General features: G+C 42.7%; 1 protein-coding gene across 3 annotated transcripts in view; it reads right to left on the minus strand.

Annotated features, from left to right (window-relative positions):
• Positions 1 to 12,439: 12,439 nt before the first annotated feature.
• RNASET2 (ribonuclease T2) overlaps positions 12,440 to 16,468 on the minus strand; it is a 77,239-nt gene continuing 73,210 nt past the window's right edge. For all 3 annotated transcript variants that reach the window (XM_065590450.1, XM_042848291.2, XM_024112196.3), the window contains 3 exons: positions 15,623 to 15,668; positions 15,376 to 15,450; positions 12,440 to 12,960 (listed from right to left, as the gene is read on the minus strand). In XM_065590450.1, coding sequence (XP_065446522.1) covers positions 12,772 to 12,960; positions 15,376 to 15,450; positions 15,623 to 15,668 — 310 coding nt within the window. In that variant the 3' untranslated portion in view covers positions 12,440 to 12,771. The remainder of the gene's footprint in view (positions 12,961 to 15,375; positions 15,451 to 15,622; positions 15,669 to 16,468) is intronic.

Genomic DNA, 16,468 nt, shown 5'->3' on the forward strand with positions numbered 1-16,468 from the left:
AGAGGGGATTCCTCTGGGCTCTTCAAGTTTGATCACCCTGTAAAGTTATTTTCCATCCTGATTTTACAGAGATGATTTTTACCTTTTTCTTTAATTAAAAGCCTTCTTTTTAAGAACCTGATTGATTTTTTCCCCCTTGTTTTTAGATCCAAGGGGGTTGGGTCTTGATCCACCAGGAGTTGGTGGGAGAAAGGAGGGGGATGGTTAATTTCTCCTTGTTTTAAGATCCGAGGGGTTTGGATCTGTATTCACCAGGGAATTGGTGAAGAGTCTCTCAAGGCTACCCAGGGAAGGGAATTAGCATTTTGGGAGTGGTGGCAGCGGACCAGATTTAAGCTGGTAGTTAAGCTTAGAAGTTTTCATGCAGGCCCCCACATTTGTACCCTAAAGTTCAAAGTGGGGAAGCAGCCTTGACAGTATCGTTAAAGCTGATGCCACCAGTTGCACAGGAATTATCACACCCCATCAGTCCTGCGGTATCCTGTCTCTGACAGTGACCAGTACCAGATGTTTCAGAGGAAGATACAAGACCTCTGCAGCAGGCAAGATGTAGGGAAATCTGCCCACGCCACCCATTAGGGTCTCATCCTAGTCTCTACTAGTTAAAGACTGGTTTAAGCCTTGAAATGTTTGATATTAATTATAACAACTCTAGATATTCTTGTTACCAGGATAAGTGTCCAAACCCTTTAAGAATCTTGTTAAATTCTTGGCCTGAACAATTTTCCATGGCAATGATATTGTGCTGCTATTACACAATCCTCCAGGTTTTTTTTTCTTAGCTTGAGAGGAAGTTTTAACTTTGATAAAACATGCGTTGGTGTTAGCTTTGGATTATGCAAGGCTGTCTGTCTGTGCAAACAGCAGGAGAGTTTGCTTTCTAACTCTAATCAGCACCCAAAGCCATTCTTGAGGTAGCGTTGCGCCATGAGATCTGGGCATTGGTACTGGGCTGAGATTCTTGGACGAAGGGCTTGCCCTGCATGCTGTTTGACTATCTCATTTCTGGACTGCTGCTTCTGTGGAAATAAAGCAAGTTACACAAGGTAAAACCAGACTCAGCATCACTCATCTTTTTTCCCCACTGGGAAACTAACCTGCAAGGTCTTGAACATCTACCGCTCAGCAGAGGGGCACCACTGATGTCCAAACAGGCCACTGGTGTCAGAGTGGACAACGGCATCATTATTAGTAATAAAAATTCTGCACACCAGCTTCAATGAGGTGGCACAGATGGAACTAACCATATAATTTTAAACCAATGAGGTAGCACAGGTGATCTTGCTATTGGAATTTAGTTGATTTTCTTGATGATGCATGAGCCAGACAATAATCCAGCTCATGCTCCAGAAGCTGTATTGGCTCTGCAAGGCTGATGGTAGATTTTCTTTGTGCTTTTAAAGAATGCAGACATGACTGAGGATGGAGGTGGTGTGTTTTCTTTAGAAAAGTAATTGCCAGGGAAAATAGAAAGGAGCATAAACCCTGGTAAGTCAAGTATAATTAGGCAGGCCACAAAAGTATTTGAAGAGCGGCTAGCAAAAGACACTAACTGCAAAAATTTTTTTTTACATACATCAGAAACAGGAAGCCTGCCAAACAATCAGTGGGGCCACTAGACAATCAAGGTGCTAAAGGAGCACTCAAGGTAGAGAAGGCTGTTGTGGAGAAGCTACATGAATTCTTTGTATCAGTCTTCACTGCAGAGGATGTGAGGGAGATTACCTCACCTGAGCCATTCTTTTTAGGTGATAGAGCTGATGAACTGTCCCAGATTGAGGTTTTATGATATGTTATACAGTAATAAGTCACCAGGACCAGCTGGTATTCACCCAAGAGTTCTGAAGGAACTCAAATACCAAATTGCAGAATTAGTAACTGTGGTATATACCCTATCACTTAAATTGGTCTCTGTACTAGATAACTGGCAGAGAACTCTTGTGATGCCGATTTTTTTTTTTTTAAATAAAGGCTCCAATGATGATCTTGATAAGTAGAGGCCGGTAGAGCCTAATTTCTGTACCAGGCAAACTGATTGAAACTGCAGTAAAGAACAGAACTATCAGACACATAGATGAACATGATGTGTTGGGGAAGAGTCAACACGGTTTTTGTAAAGGGAAACCATGCCTGAACAATCTATCACAATTCTTTGACGTGGTCAACAAGCATGTGGACCAGGGTGATCAATATAATATACTTAAACTTTCAGAAAGCCTTTGACAAGGTCCCTCACCAAAGGCTCTTAAGCAAAGTAAGCAGTCATGGGATAAGAGGGAAGGACTTCTCATGGATCAGTAACTGGATAAACGATTGGAAACAAAGAATAGGACTAAATTGTCAGTTTTCACAATGGGGAGAAGTAAATAGCAGGGTCCCCCAAAGCTCTGTACTGGGACCAGTGCTCTTCAACATATTCATAAATTATCTGGAAAAATGGGTAAATAGTGAGGTCGCTGTCAGGAATCAGGGCCTGCAGCAGAGCTAGTCTCCAAACAGCCTCATCAGTGCAGCTGGTCTGCAGCAGGCAGCCTGATTAGCTATGCAACCTGATTGGCTGCAGCAGCTAGCAGGCCAGCTCTTAAGCCAGCAGCAGCTTGCTGGTTTCTCAACTCATGCCCACCACTGTGCCTGCTCCTGTGTTACCTTGTTCCTGCTGCTCCTGCCTTGCACCCAGCCTTGCCTCTGTCCTCCCCCTGCCTTGAACCCTTTCTTGCCCACTACCATGCTCGCTCCAGTTCTTGACCTCTGGTTTGACCTTGGCTCTGGCTCCTGACTAGGGACTCCAGCTCAACCCTTGCCTCTGGCACCCAGTTTCTGCCTCCCAGTTTTACTTGTGGCTTTGTCTCCCAACAACTGACTTTGGCTCTGACTCCAGCTACTAGGTCTGCTGCCTGCTCCAGCCACTAGGCTTGCCTGCCCTCATCACCGTTGGCTGACAGAAGCAAAGTTTGCAGACAATACAAAATTACTCAAACTAGTTAAGTCCAAAGTTGACTGCAGAGAGTTACGAAGGGATCTCACAAAACTGGGAGACTGGGCAAGAAAATGGCAGATGAAAATCAATATTAAGTGCAAAGTAATGCACACTGGCAAACATAATTCAAACTTTATATACATAACGATGGGATCTAAATTAGCTGTTACCACTAAAGGAAGAGACCTTGGAGTCACTCTGGCTAGTTTTCTGAAAACATCTGCTCAAAGTGCAGCTGAAGTCAAAAAAGCTAATCGAATGTTAGGACTCATGAGGAAAGGGATATAAGACAGAAAATATCACATCACAAAATAAATCCATGGTACACCCACACCTTGAATACTGCATGCCATTTTGGTCGACCGGTCTCAAAAAAGATATATTAGAATTGGGAAAAGTACAGGGAAGGGCAACAAAAAAATGATTGAGGGTATGGAACAGCTCCCATATTAGGAGAGATTAAAATGACTGGGACTATTCACCTTGGAAAAGAGACAACTGATGGGGGATATGATGGAGGTCTATAAAATCATGAATGGTGTGGAGGAAAAAGTGTTATTTACCTTTTCTTATAACACAAGAACCAGGGGTTCACTCAATGAAATTAATAGGCAGCAGGTTTAAAACAAACATAAGTAAATACTTCTTCATGCAACACACACTCAACCAGTGGAGCTCATGCCAGGAGATGTTGTGAAGGCCAAAAGTATAACAGGGTTCAAAAAAGAATTAGACGGGTTTATGAAGGATACATCCATCAATGACTATTAGCCAAGGTGGTCAGGGATGCAACCCCATGTTCTAGGTGTCCCTAAACCTCTGATTGGTAGAAGCTGGCTCTACATGATAGGGGATGGATCACTCAGTAGGTTACCCTCTTCTATTCTCTCCATCTGAAGCATGTAGCACCTGCCACTGTCAAAAGACAGGATACTGGGATAGATGGACCATTGGTCTGACTCAGTATGGCTGTTCTTATGTTCTTAGTGTTAAGATATCTGTGGATAAATCTGAGAGAGCTTGTCAGATGTTGGCCCAGACTTAAGTATATCCTGTACTTCACCTGGATTTTTGTAATGTTTTGGATTGTACGGTGAGCAGCAAAGACCTCAATATTAAGGTTGCCTAATGCTTTCCAATACAAAAATTCTGACTATTTACGAAGAATCCTCATACCTCCATGGCTTGCAGCAGGACTTTGAAATTAAGCAGGTAGTTTAGTCCAAAACCAAGGTACTATACTTAACAGCTGTAGTGTTTTGTTAAACTGTTAGTGGCAAAGCAAATTCAAAATATTTTTTTTAAAATGAGATATACAAGTGTGGCCAAAGTGTAACGGAACCCAAGATCTTGGAGGGGATCTCTAAGGTAAATTCATGTGCCCAGAACAGGACTTCAGTGTGTGTTTGGTGTTTAATTTCCTGGGTTGACTCATGATTATTTTTAATTTTTTTATATTCAATAGCAGGCTGCTACTTAGCACGATGCTATCTCTGCCATCTTTCTCCTTCAGTTATGTAGTTTTTAAATGAAAAGTCTCACATTTGTGATAAAGTATGGAATATATTTCTCACAGTAATGGGAAGCTTGTACACTAGCATAGCAAGTGCTTGTCAATCACAATCTCTCCTCTGTTACATTAGTTGCAATTATTCCTCTCTGGGCTGGCAATCCAGTGCTTTGTACTTTCCAGTTTATACTTGTTTGTCTTCACTGGTTCTGTATTTGGGAAGAGTTGGCTTTATCTTTGTATATTTCACTGTGGCAAGGTTGTCTGCTAGCGTGTCACATCTAGACAATTGTTTTCTTATTTCCCTGCATTTAAAATACATATTTGCACTCTTGGTTGTTTCGCCTAGATTTTATTAAAACTGGTTTGTATTAGAGATTTCTAGTCTTTACAGAGAGTTGTTATAGGTATTAACATTATGTCCCCCAACTTTTGTTTGGCATTATACATAAAGATATTATTCTTAGCAGCATCCTGTGATACAGGAAGAGAAGAAGAAAGCTGAACACTATGTTATTAATTTAAACGTCCACTAAACAATCTGCACAACATGAATCAACAACTCTATTGTCACTTCTCAATTTTGAAAAACCTTCCTGGCTGTTGACAGCCAGGTATGAGTATGACTGAGAAAAAGTTGCAGAAGTTCAGCCAAACAACAACTGATAACTGTACAATACAGCATTCGGCATTTGCTGGTATGATTTTTTTCCATGCTGTATCCACTTTTGTTAGCACTAAACAAAGGCCTGCAGAAAATGTAGGCTCCAAAGAAGCCATATTTACTGTCAAGTCTCGAGCATTCTATTTTCTTTTAGTTGGGTTAATGTCACAGTTGAGTTAATAATAAAACTCGGAAGTGATAGAAAATGTTAAACTAGTTCTCCATGAGAGATTCTGGGGAGATTGCAGCTATTGAATCATGTCCTTGTTTTCTCTCCATTAAAAAGGTTAACAATGATACTAAGATGTAGTATCTTGAAAGTTCTTGGGGCAATGGAGAACACAGATCAGGTACCCTTTTAGCCAATCCCCAATTAATAAGCATTTTCTACACCTAGCAAAAGTGACTCTTAGGGCTTGTCTACACTGGGAAATAGCTTGGAATAGTTATTCCGCAATAGTTCCCTGTGTAGGCACGCTTATTCCATACTAAACATACCTTTGTGCACTTTGATTAACCTAAAGTGGATTAAGCTAAACCACAAAAAGGCACCCTTAGTGCAGAATAAGAGTGTCCACATGGGGATTTAGTGTGGAATAGTTATTGCACTTTTTAAATTCACGCCCTAGTTTATTTCGCAATAGTTTCCACACGTAATCAAGCTCTTATTCTACAACTTACGTGTTTTTCAAAAAGACTTTCAAAAGGCCAGTTAAACTCAATCATTATATCCTGAATTATGAATGAAAGCTGCTGATTGTACTTTTGATAATGGACAGTATCACAAAATGTCAAAACTGGGCCAAGTTTCCGATACCAGAATAAAATGAAGGCAGTTTAAAAAAGTACCCTAGAGTACTTATTGCTGAAGCCTTTGAGGTGTACACTAACTTAAACAGTAGCTTTAGACTTTCAAGTGCCCAAGTTATAATTGAAGTGGGAGGGCTTAGCAGTGTTGCCAACTCCTATGATTTTATCATGAGTCTCATTATATGTGGTATTTAAGCCCTGGCTCCTAGATTCATGTTATGTGAGAATCACAGCTTTCACTGAAGAAGAAATGTTTCCAGCCCTCATGGTTGTGTAGCAAAGCTTGAAAACACAGAGCCTGATGGATTCAGCTCCAGAAAACAAATAAAAAGAACCCAGCTGACTGATTCATGGGATTTTTTTTAAATCTCTGGGGTTGGCAATGTAACTTGTTGTTCATACTGGGATGAAATCAACATCTGCATAAAGGACCAGCACAAAGCTTATGCACCACTGAAGCCCTATTTTGAGAGTTGAAATGGTATTAAAGAAGCACATAAGCTTTGTGCTGGTTTTCTGCACAGAACAGAATTTCACCCAACAGGGATTAATTTTCTGCCAGTCTCCCTACCTGTCAAAGATAGCTCTCCATAATTAGAAAAAAAAAGCCATATTAATGGTTTCAGAAAGACTCTGTTGAAAGCAAGTATGTTCTCGTTATTTCATGCATTTTAGGTAAGTCTCAACTGTTACGATCGCTTGGAAAATTCTGGCATGAACTGAGGAAAGTGTAAGGACCTAAAATGGAATGTTAATGAGCACTCTGCATGTAGTGCAAGCTTCTAGGATGAAGGTTTGTTTCACTTTGAGTTTCGTGCACTTCACACAGTGCTGTAGTTTGGATTCACAACTTTACAGGAAATCATTAGTCAGCAAACATATTTGTTTAGTTTCATGCAAACATTTCCATCAGGCTTTTGAAAATGTATTTTCCAAAAGCCTGATGTAAATGTAACTTTGGGCAGGGCCGGCCCAAAACATTTTGGCACCTGAGGCGGGGAGCTCAAATGACGCCCCCCTGCCCCCTCGCTTGGGCCAAAACTTTGAAAGGTCTCAATTCTTCCTTCTTCCTGTTCTACTCCTCTCATGGTACTGCTCTGCTACCTACCCCAATAAAGGAGAACTAACAACTTAAAATGCCATGTTCAAAAATTTTAAGTAACACTTAACTTTCAAACGCCTGAACAGCAAAAGTAACTTTTCTTGTCTGCATAGTAAACACTGGCATTTTTATCTGTTTGAATAATCAAAGTGGTGCTTTCCGTGCCTTCTTAGTTGCAAAGATTTGAACTGCTTCCTGAAGGTCCACAGTCTGGGCCAGCTCATGCTCTACTGAGATGTTTGCAAGGCCGACCAGCCTCTCCTGTGTCATTGTGGAGCGTAGATGTGTCTTTATTAACTTCAGCTTGGAGAAGCTGCGCTCTCCACTGGCAACTGTTACAGGAAGTGTTAGACGTATGAGCAGAGCAACAAAAGCATTTGGAGAGAGGGTGGTCATCTTATTTGTGCACATATATTCCAGAACAGCCTTTGGAGTTGATCCTACTGAAATGTACCTTGAAAGTACAGATTTCTAGCCAGATTTTTCCAGTCCTTAGTTCCTGTAGAACCCAATGTAGCTGGAATATTAGACTGGAAAAGTTTGCAACAAAAACAGTATGCAGCATTCTGGGTTTTTGAGTACATAAGCTATGGCCTCTCCACTTTGTCACCATTGGGGATTTCACGCCAGTAATGTGTTGGATGGAAACTTCTATTTTCATTGTCTTTGGGGAACATGAAGTTTTTCACTTGCTGTGGCCCATGCAGTACAAAGAAGTCCCTCAGGCTACTGCTCAAGTGGGTCCACAGTCCTAGACTTAAGGAACTAAACTCAGCAGCAGCTGTTTCTTGCGTCTCCACCACACTCTTCTCTGATCTACACTTTTCTTCAGGAATGTGCATGGTTACATCCATTTGAGATGGAGATATGGATGCTGCAGTAGCTGCCAGGTCATCTGCACTCTGACTAACTGGAAGATCAGGCATCTCCTCACCACTCACATCCTCACTGGGGCCGGAAGGCTCACCATGAACATCTGTGTCTATGTATCTCAGGAGAGCTCCTTCCTGCTTAGATAGAAAAGCTTCCTTTGCTTGCTTCCTTTTTCTGAATGCTGCCCCAGAGGGGCGTTTTCTTCTTTCACTCATGACCGCTGTTCTGTGCCAGTTATAGTGGCTTTCAACACCCAGTTGAAGGGGACAAATCAGCAGGCTGGTAGCAAGGCCTGAGTGAAGGAAGATATCAGCGTCTTAAGGGCCTAACTGGCTCCTCCTACTTCAGTTGCCTGCCTGTTCTCAAGTGGGTTCAGGGAAGCAGCAGGAAACAGGAAGCTCCCTGAGAAGCTGATGTTGATCAGTCCAGGCTCCTGGGGGTGCTAGAGAGGTGCATAAGAGGCTCCTCCTCCTCCTCTCTCTCCCTGCAGCTCCTGCTGCTTTCTGTTATTCCCTCTCAGCTTTTCTCCTGCCTGCCTGTTATGTCTCTTGTGCCCTCCTTCCTCCAGCACAGCACTCCACCATCTCTGTGCATCTAGACCAGAGAGAATACATATGCACCAGTAGCAGAAACAATTTTCTACACTCTGGGTCCTAGTGGCGCCCCTTCCCCCCTCCCCCACAGTCTGGCACCTGAGGTGGCTGCCTCAGTTCGCCTCAGGGTAAGGCATCCCTGACTTTGGGCCCTACCACAAGCAGGCCATGTCCCTGTAACTCTTTACTGTGCACTGAGAAGTTATTCAACAATACCAACACAGTTCTATTGAAAATCATTGCATTAAGGGATCCTGCACTAGCACTCACCGTTACAAACAGATGTGTTACTGGACAAACATACATACTGAAATTTTAAAAGATCCCAAAACAAAGATTTCCTCTTATTACTGATCATTTCATACCTTGTTCATTACTAAATCAGTCCTGATCAAAGAACTATGGATGCTCACAGCATTAGCAGAAGACCAAGTACCATCCCTGAAAGTTTCACTGACTTTCTCTGGATTCAGTCCAAAGTAATACTGACAAGCAGTGAATTATTTCTGACCTTTGAGCCAATCTGTGCTCTTTCATATACATGCAAAATTCCCACAGAACTCAGCTGGAGTCCCCACCTACAAAATGAAGAACAGAATTTGTCTCAATATTTATTAGTAAAATTCAATAGTGTATTCGGCCACCCCACACAGGAATCAGTGAAACGTACCAAACCATATAATACCAGCATCCTTTGAAGTCAGTTTGCTTTACAATATTAAAGTGTTACAAAATAATGTGATTTATTCTTTATTGATGCAACAATGCAATAAGTCCTGTCCCTTTAAAAAATTCCTCATATGGGATATATGGATCACTTGATGATTACCTGTTCTGTTCATTCCTCTGAAGCACCTGGCATTGGCCACTGTTGGAAGACAGTATCTGGGCTAGATGGACTTTGGTCTGACCCAGTATGGCTGTTCTTATGTTCCTGACCTATCAAGTCAGTTCTATTGAACATCACTTTTTAAAAAAAAACCAATAACATAAAATTTGAGGAGGAAAGGGGTGAATCCCTTCCTGTAGGACAAGAGGAATTTTAATGGCTCAAGTCTATACATGAACACTTCACATTAGTAAGTTCCCTCTTTCATAATGAAAAGAAAATACAGAATCCAAGAAGCTCTCGCTAGCAGGAAAAGGAATTAAACAGATCGTGGAATGTACTTATCTGCATGGTTTATTAATGTTTGCTTTATTTGAATAAGTTCTATGGTATTCTGAAGTAAAAGTTGTGGAATCTCCATCTCTGGAGATATTTAAGAGTAGGTTAGATAAATGTCTATCAGGGATGGTCTACATAGTATTTGGTCCTGCCATGTGGGCAGGGGACTGGACTCGATGACCTCTCGAGGTCCCTTCCAGTCCTAGAATCTATGAATTGCCCAATTACCATAGCATTTTGAATGTTACTGTAGTGGGCTTTTTAAAATATGGGATGGCACAAAGGAGTGAGACAGAGGAAAACCAAATAAACCATTTATATTTACTCAACCTGATTCTAAGAGGAAATGTTCATTTTACTTACTAATATAGTACTTCATGTTTCTACACTAATTTCCCCCTAACACTCAGAACACACTGTACTGCATTCTGCTGAATTACATCTGAAGAGGTGCAACTCCACCTGTATAATTTCCCAGACCACACCTTCTTTCAAAAGCAACTTAAAAAATTTGCATCAAAATACTTCTCTGTGTTAGATACAACACATACTTGGCCTCAAATGAAAAAACCTTAACCTTATTCAATGTTATATAACTAAAATTTGATAGCTATGCATGCTGCCAACTCTTGCATTTTTTTTTATTGCAAATCTTACAATATTTGGTGGTTTTTCTTGAAGTCTTAGCTCCTGAAGTCATGTGATTACACGATAATCTCAGTTTTCATTAAAAGAAAAAAAATTCTAGCCATTGTGGAGAAAAGCTTGGACTTATGAACCTTAATAACTCAAGCTAGAAGAGAGCATATAAACAGAATCCAATTTTTTAATCTTGATGTTTTAAGGGCCTGTCTCACTCAGGTTTTCAAACATTTGGGCTTGGTGTTATCAGATATGTCAGAAGAATATGGAGTCATTCAGGCTAGCAGTTTCAGAACTAGTAGGGTTACCATATCTCATAAATAAAAAAAGAGGACCCTCCACGGGCCATGGCCCCGCCCTTTTCCCCACCCCTAGCCCCGCCCCAACTCCGCCCCTTCCCCCACCCTAACTCCGCCCCCTCCTCCCTCCCACTCCCAGCCAGGGGGAAAGGGCTGCCCCAGTGCTACCAGCATCACGGTTTCCCGGGCAGCCCCCACACCCTGCGCCCCCAGCCGGCGCTTTCCCAGCGCAGCTGGAGCCTGGGAGGGGAAGTGTCCAGCCGGGGGCGCAGGGTCTGGAGGCTGCCCAGCAAACCGTGAAGCCGGTAGCGCTCGGGCTTTGGGCAGCCCCTGTGCCCCCAGCCGGGCACTTCCCCTCCGGGGCTCCGGCGGCTCTGCGTAACTTACACTGTATAAGTTACACAGAGCCGAAGAGGAGCAGAGCCCCCGCAGCGGGAGGCTCTGCTCCTCTTAGGCTCTGTTTAAGAGCCGGGCTGCCCCAGCGCTACCGGCTTCGGGCAGCCCCCGTGCCTCCGGACCCTGCGCCGCCGGAGCCCGGGAGGGGAAGTGCCCGGCTGGGGGCGCAGGGTCCGGAGGCAAGGGGGCTGCCCGAAGCCGGTAGCTCTCGGGCAGCCCGGTTCTTAAACAGAGCCTCCAGCGGCTGGGGCTCTGTGTAACTGACACTGGGTCAGTTACACAGAGCCCCGGTGGCTGGAGGCTCCAGCCGCCCCCGCTCTGTTTAAGAGCCGGGCTGCCCAAGCGCTACCGGCTTCGGGCAGCCCCCATGCCTCCAGACCCTGCGCCCCCAGCCGGGCACTTCCCCTCCCGGGCTCCGGCGACGCAGGGTCTCCAGGCACGGGGCTGCCCGAAGCCGGTAGCTCTCGGGCAGCCGGCTCTTAAACAGAGCCTCCAGCGGCTGGGGCTCTGTGTAACTGACACTGTGTCAGTTACACACAGCCCCGGCGGCTCCAGCCCTCGCGGCTCTATTTAAGAGCCGGGCTGCCTGAACGCTACCGGCTTCGGGCAGCCCCGTGCCTCCAGACCCTGCGCCGCCGGAGCCCGGGAGGGGAAGTGCCCGGCTGGGGGCGCAGGGTGTGGAGGCACGGGGCTGCCCGAAGCCGGTAGCGTTCAGGCAGCCCGGCTCTCAAACAGAGCCGCCATTTTTCCGGACATGTTCGGCTTTTTGGCAATTCCCCCCGGACGGGGGTTTGACTGCCGAAAAGCCGGACATGTCCGGGAAAAAGAGGACGTATGGTAACCCTAAGAACTAGCTACTGATTATGGGTGCCTCCAGTTTTGGCAGCCCAGTCAGACATCTTGTGTGTAATTTTCAGACTAGCCGAGCACTCACAACTCAGACCAATGGGAAATACAGATGTTCAGAACCTGGAGGGGAGGGAAATCTTGGCATTTTGAAAAGGGCAGCCAAAAACTGGGACACCAAAAACATCAGTGGTCACTGGCCACATTTGGAAGTTTGCATTTTAGCTTTTCATTCACCAAACAAGACAACACAAAGATAACAAGCCCAGTCCTGTGAGATAACAGTCACACAAAATGCTCAATTACTTCAATGGGTCTAAAAGGGGCTTAACACCACATAGGACAGGACCTCTATTCAGCACTCCATGGCAAAATTCTTATTGAAGCCAATCAGTGTTTTGCTTGAATAAGGAGCTCTGAACAAGTCCCTTAGTTATCATGTCTGAATAAGTTTTTCTCCCAAGAAACTGAGAAATAAGAATCTTTTTATAGTGGTCTGAGGAATTAATTCATGCTCTGTTCGCAATTCCAAAAAAACAAACAAATAAACAAAAAAGAGTGCCCAGATAAAGAATCGGACTTTAATGCAATTCTGAACGTTGAGAAGTCATTTCTCTTTTAAACAGTGTTTCCTATTGTAAAAAACACAATCAGATTCCGACCTTAGTTAAACTAGTGCAATTACTGTAGATTTCCAGCTATGTATCTGACATTAGAATCTGGCCCATTGCCTCTTTAATACAAAAGAATCACCTTATACTTATAGCACTTCAAACATTAATCCCCACAACACTCCTGTGAGGTAGGCGAGCATAGTATCATTTACTCAAAACAGCTTTTTCCATTGCTTTGCAAAGTATCTGTTACCAAGTATTTCAAGTTCTGGAGGCTTCAGTTGTAAAACTTAACCTGTGCAGGGTAATACGTCAGGGTGTCATTACAGACAGACAACTCCTCAGGTCCAAAATGCCAGTTATTTGGCATTACATAGGAATCAGCCTCTGAGTTTGTACAGTTTCTCAGCTCCAACTCTTTGGTGAAACAGAATTCTATTTGACCAATTGTTTGCACTTCTTCACCCTAGAAACAGTAAAAATGAGATACTCAGCTTTTAAAAGCACTTACAGAGGCTTCTTGTTGTAGAGGAGACAATAAGCTAATCCTCTAGATACAGATTGCTTGTTCTTATGGAATATTGAAGATATGCCACTGTAAAGGTACAGGTGGATGATGTTTCTAGAAGTATCTACTGCATACAGTTCATAGTACAGACACCTTGTTCCCCTTATGCAATTCACAAAGGGTGCAGGTAAATGAATCCATTTGGATACCTAGGATATTGGCTATCATTTTGTAAGATTCTTAGTAGAGGGAAGGTCTAATTTACACTGATAAAGAGATTTCTCATCACTGTAGTATTTGGTCATCCTACAAAACGAAGGAATATATTGGATTTTTTTTGTAATAAAGTAAATGCATACACAGCTGGTATATGTCATAATTTAAGGATCCAATCTGGCAAACACTCCTGGTCCTAATGCTTACTACCAGAAGAAGCCCCACTGACTTCAGTAGGGTAACTTACAGTGACAAATATTATTGGGTGTTTGCAGGATTGGGTCCCAATGTTGTTGTAATTATTACTACTGTCTTAATCATACGCCTTCAACCCTGTCATTGCCAGCAATCCCAAACTACTGTATTGGTGCCCTCTCGCATACATAATAAGAAACTGTTATAACTCAGACCCAAGGTAATTCTGGAATGGAGTTAGAAGCCTGAGGAGACTTTTGTAAAAATCTTTTTCTTAATTAACCCACTACCTAAATATTGTGCAGGAGCAAATTTCACAGCTTGATTACATGCTCTATAAAGATGTATTTCCCTTTATCATTTTTTATTTCAACTAGCAGCCGCTTGTTGTTCTGTAACTAGACCATAAGCTCTTTGAGGCAGGGAGCATATTTCCACATACGTTTGCACAGCGCCTAGTACAATGGGGCACCAATCATGACTGGGACCTTTGGACACTGTTGCATTACAAATATAAGAGTGATAGCAGCATCTGAGCAGTCTTCATGACAGCAATCACTGTTTGCAACACTATCATTGGCTCCCCTATTACTCCTTTCCCAGAATACAAATAACCAGTCTTTAACCAGTTCCCATGTATACAGCCTCCCTTGATTAAAAGCACTGGAGCAACTTCCTGTTCCCATTGAAATTGATAGCAAAACTCCAATTTTAATTTGTTGTTTAAAAAGCCCTTAAAAGGGAGGCAACTGGTTTTGATAGTTGGTGGGTCTTGCCCACATGCTCAGGGTCTAACTGATGCCATATTTGGGATCAGGAAGGAATGTTCCCCTGGGTCAGATTGGCAGAGACCCTGGTTTTTTGTTTTTGTTTTTGTTTTTTTTTTGTTTTTTTTTTTGCCTTCCTCTGCAGCATGAGGCAAGGATCACTTGCAGGTTTAAATTAGTGTAAATGGTGGGTTCTTTGTAACTTGAAGTCTTTAAATCATGATTTGAGGACTTCAGTAACTCAGCCATGGGTTATGGGTCTATTACAGAAGTGGGTGGGTGAGGTTCTGTGGCCTACAATGTGCAGGAGGTCACACTAGATGATCATGAGGGTCCCTTCTGACTTTAGAAACTATGATTTAGTGGGTTTAAATGTGAGAAAGGAGAGGCTGAGCATAAAGACTCAGAATATTGCTAAAGCAAATTAACTTGACAACACAAAAGATATTCAACTCTAAAAGCAATTTTAACTTGGAATGGTTTTCATGAAATAGCTTTCTGCGTGTGTGGGCTAACTCCACCAAATGTTTTCCAGCAAAACAGCTTTATTAAACTGTGATAAAGGGAGTCTAGTGATTGTTAGAGCTGTTCTGTGACCTTTTTAGGAAAGGTCACATCAAAGTGATAGTTAAAAGGGAGGGGGAAATCACAGCTATATAGCTAACTAAACTCAATGTCATGTGCATTGTTTTGTAGCTTAAATATATTGTTTATTTTACTTTGGTATAGATAGGTAGAATTATATTTGTGAATAATGTACTGATTGCGCACACTAAATTCACTACTGCATGCTAACTTACAGATCAGTTGCTGGCATGGAAAGGGAAAATGGAATCAGAGTTTTAGGCAGCATTGGCTGGAGAAGGCAGACCATTTATCTCTGTCTTTCTGAATCATAGAAAAAGCCATAAAACTTTGTTTAAACTTCTTCGAACAGGAATTCTTTGGGGACACCGGGTAAGCCTCTGAATTTGCCTGATCCACATGTGTTATCAGGCAAAGTCTTTTTATTTTTAGTAGGACAGAGCTAAAATTTGGCTTAAGATGAGTCAGTTGAGTACTGTATGCTTTGAAGTAAATATATTTCAGGGGATACTTGGAATGTCCCAACATAGAAGCAAAAGAGAGGAAAATCACAAGGTAAACTTTTGTTTACTACTTCAATCAATAAGGGAAAAATAAAAGAAAGTTTTACCTCTTCTGGAGGAAGGCACTGAACCTTTGGCGTTACTCCATAAACACTTGTAAGGGCTTCTTTTATGGCTGTCATCTGAAGATTTAAAAGCCATATTTGTATAGTCACAAAAAGCCTTTTTCATGAAAAACAACTGTAAACAGCTATACAATTAGAAGAGATTGCTTATCTGCAGCAGGTTTGAAGCTACCCACTCCTTCTAGCAGCGGAACATTAAAATGACTTTATAAGTATGACAGCTTCTTACCTGGTAATAGGTACTGCTTGGCTTTATCCCAACTTTCAGGAGACAACTGAAATGAATACAAAATGCCTTTTGTGGAGTAATACATCTTACATTTCATGGGAGTCACTGCAGGTAGATATACTACAGCTAATCAATGGGTAAACAGAAAATCCTAGTGAGGGAGCTAGACAGACAGATTAAAGCAAGGAGAATGGGAGAAGCTCAACTTCCCCTCCTTTCCTGAGCTTGGGTAACTAGCATTCCCCTTACCCTTTGGCTGGTGCAGTGAGAACTCCCTCCTCTCCTGCTTGAATTGACTTTAACCATTAGAGCCAGATCCTCAGTTGCAGCTGGGAGGGGGCCCACAGCATTCTCTGCACTCCCCAAATCCATGAGCTATGGTGTGCCAGTCACCTGATACAGGTTAGAGCAGCAGGTCACATCTCTTTTCCCTCAGCTGACCAGAGGGAGGGAGAGGAGTAGGAGTTGTTATGGTCACTGTGTGCTACTGGAAATCCCTGTTCATGGGGAGATTTGCCAAGTTTAAGGTCACTTTGTAACCAGTGGAAGAGCACAAAGCGGCTGGAGTGTGGCTCGCGATTCAGGATCATTGTCAGCTGAGAATAATCAAGTTTTCCAGTTTATTTAATATTAAAAGCATATTTTTAAATTATAAGTCATTCAATAAAGCTAAGCAGGATAGGTGGATCCCTGTTTTAGACATCTGAGTCCATGTTTTAGGCACCCAAGTCCCTCTTTTGCCTCCACTGAGATCCTCAATACTCCCACTGAACCCTGTAGGCATCCACGCTCACTCAGCACCTAAGTTTTTCATAGTAAAAGTTCTGTAGGTACCTATGTTCCTGC

This window comes from Chrysemys picta, chromosome 3 (genome assembly GCF_011386835.1).
Source record: "Chrysemys picta bellii isolate R12L10 chromosome 3, ASM1138683v2, whole genome shotgun sequence".
NCBI lineage: Eukaryota > Metazoa > Chordata > Testudines > Emydidae > Chrysemys > Chrysemys picta.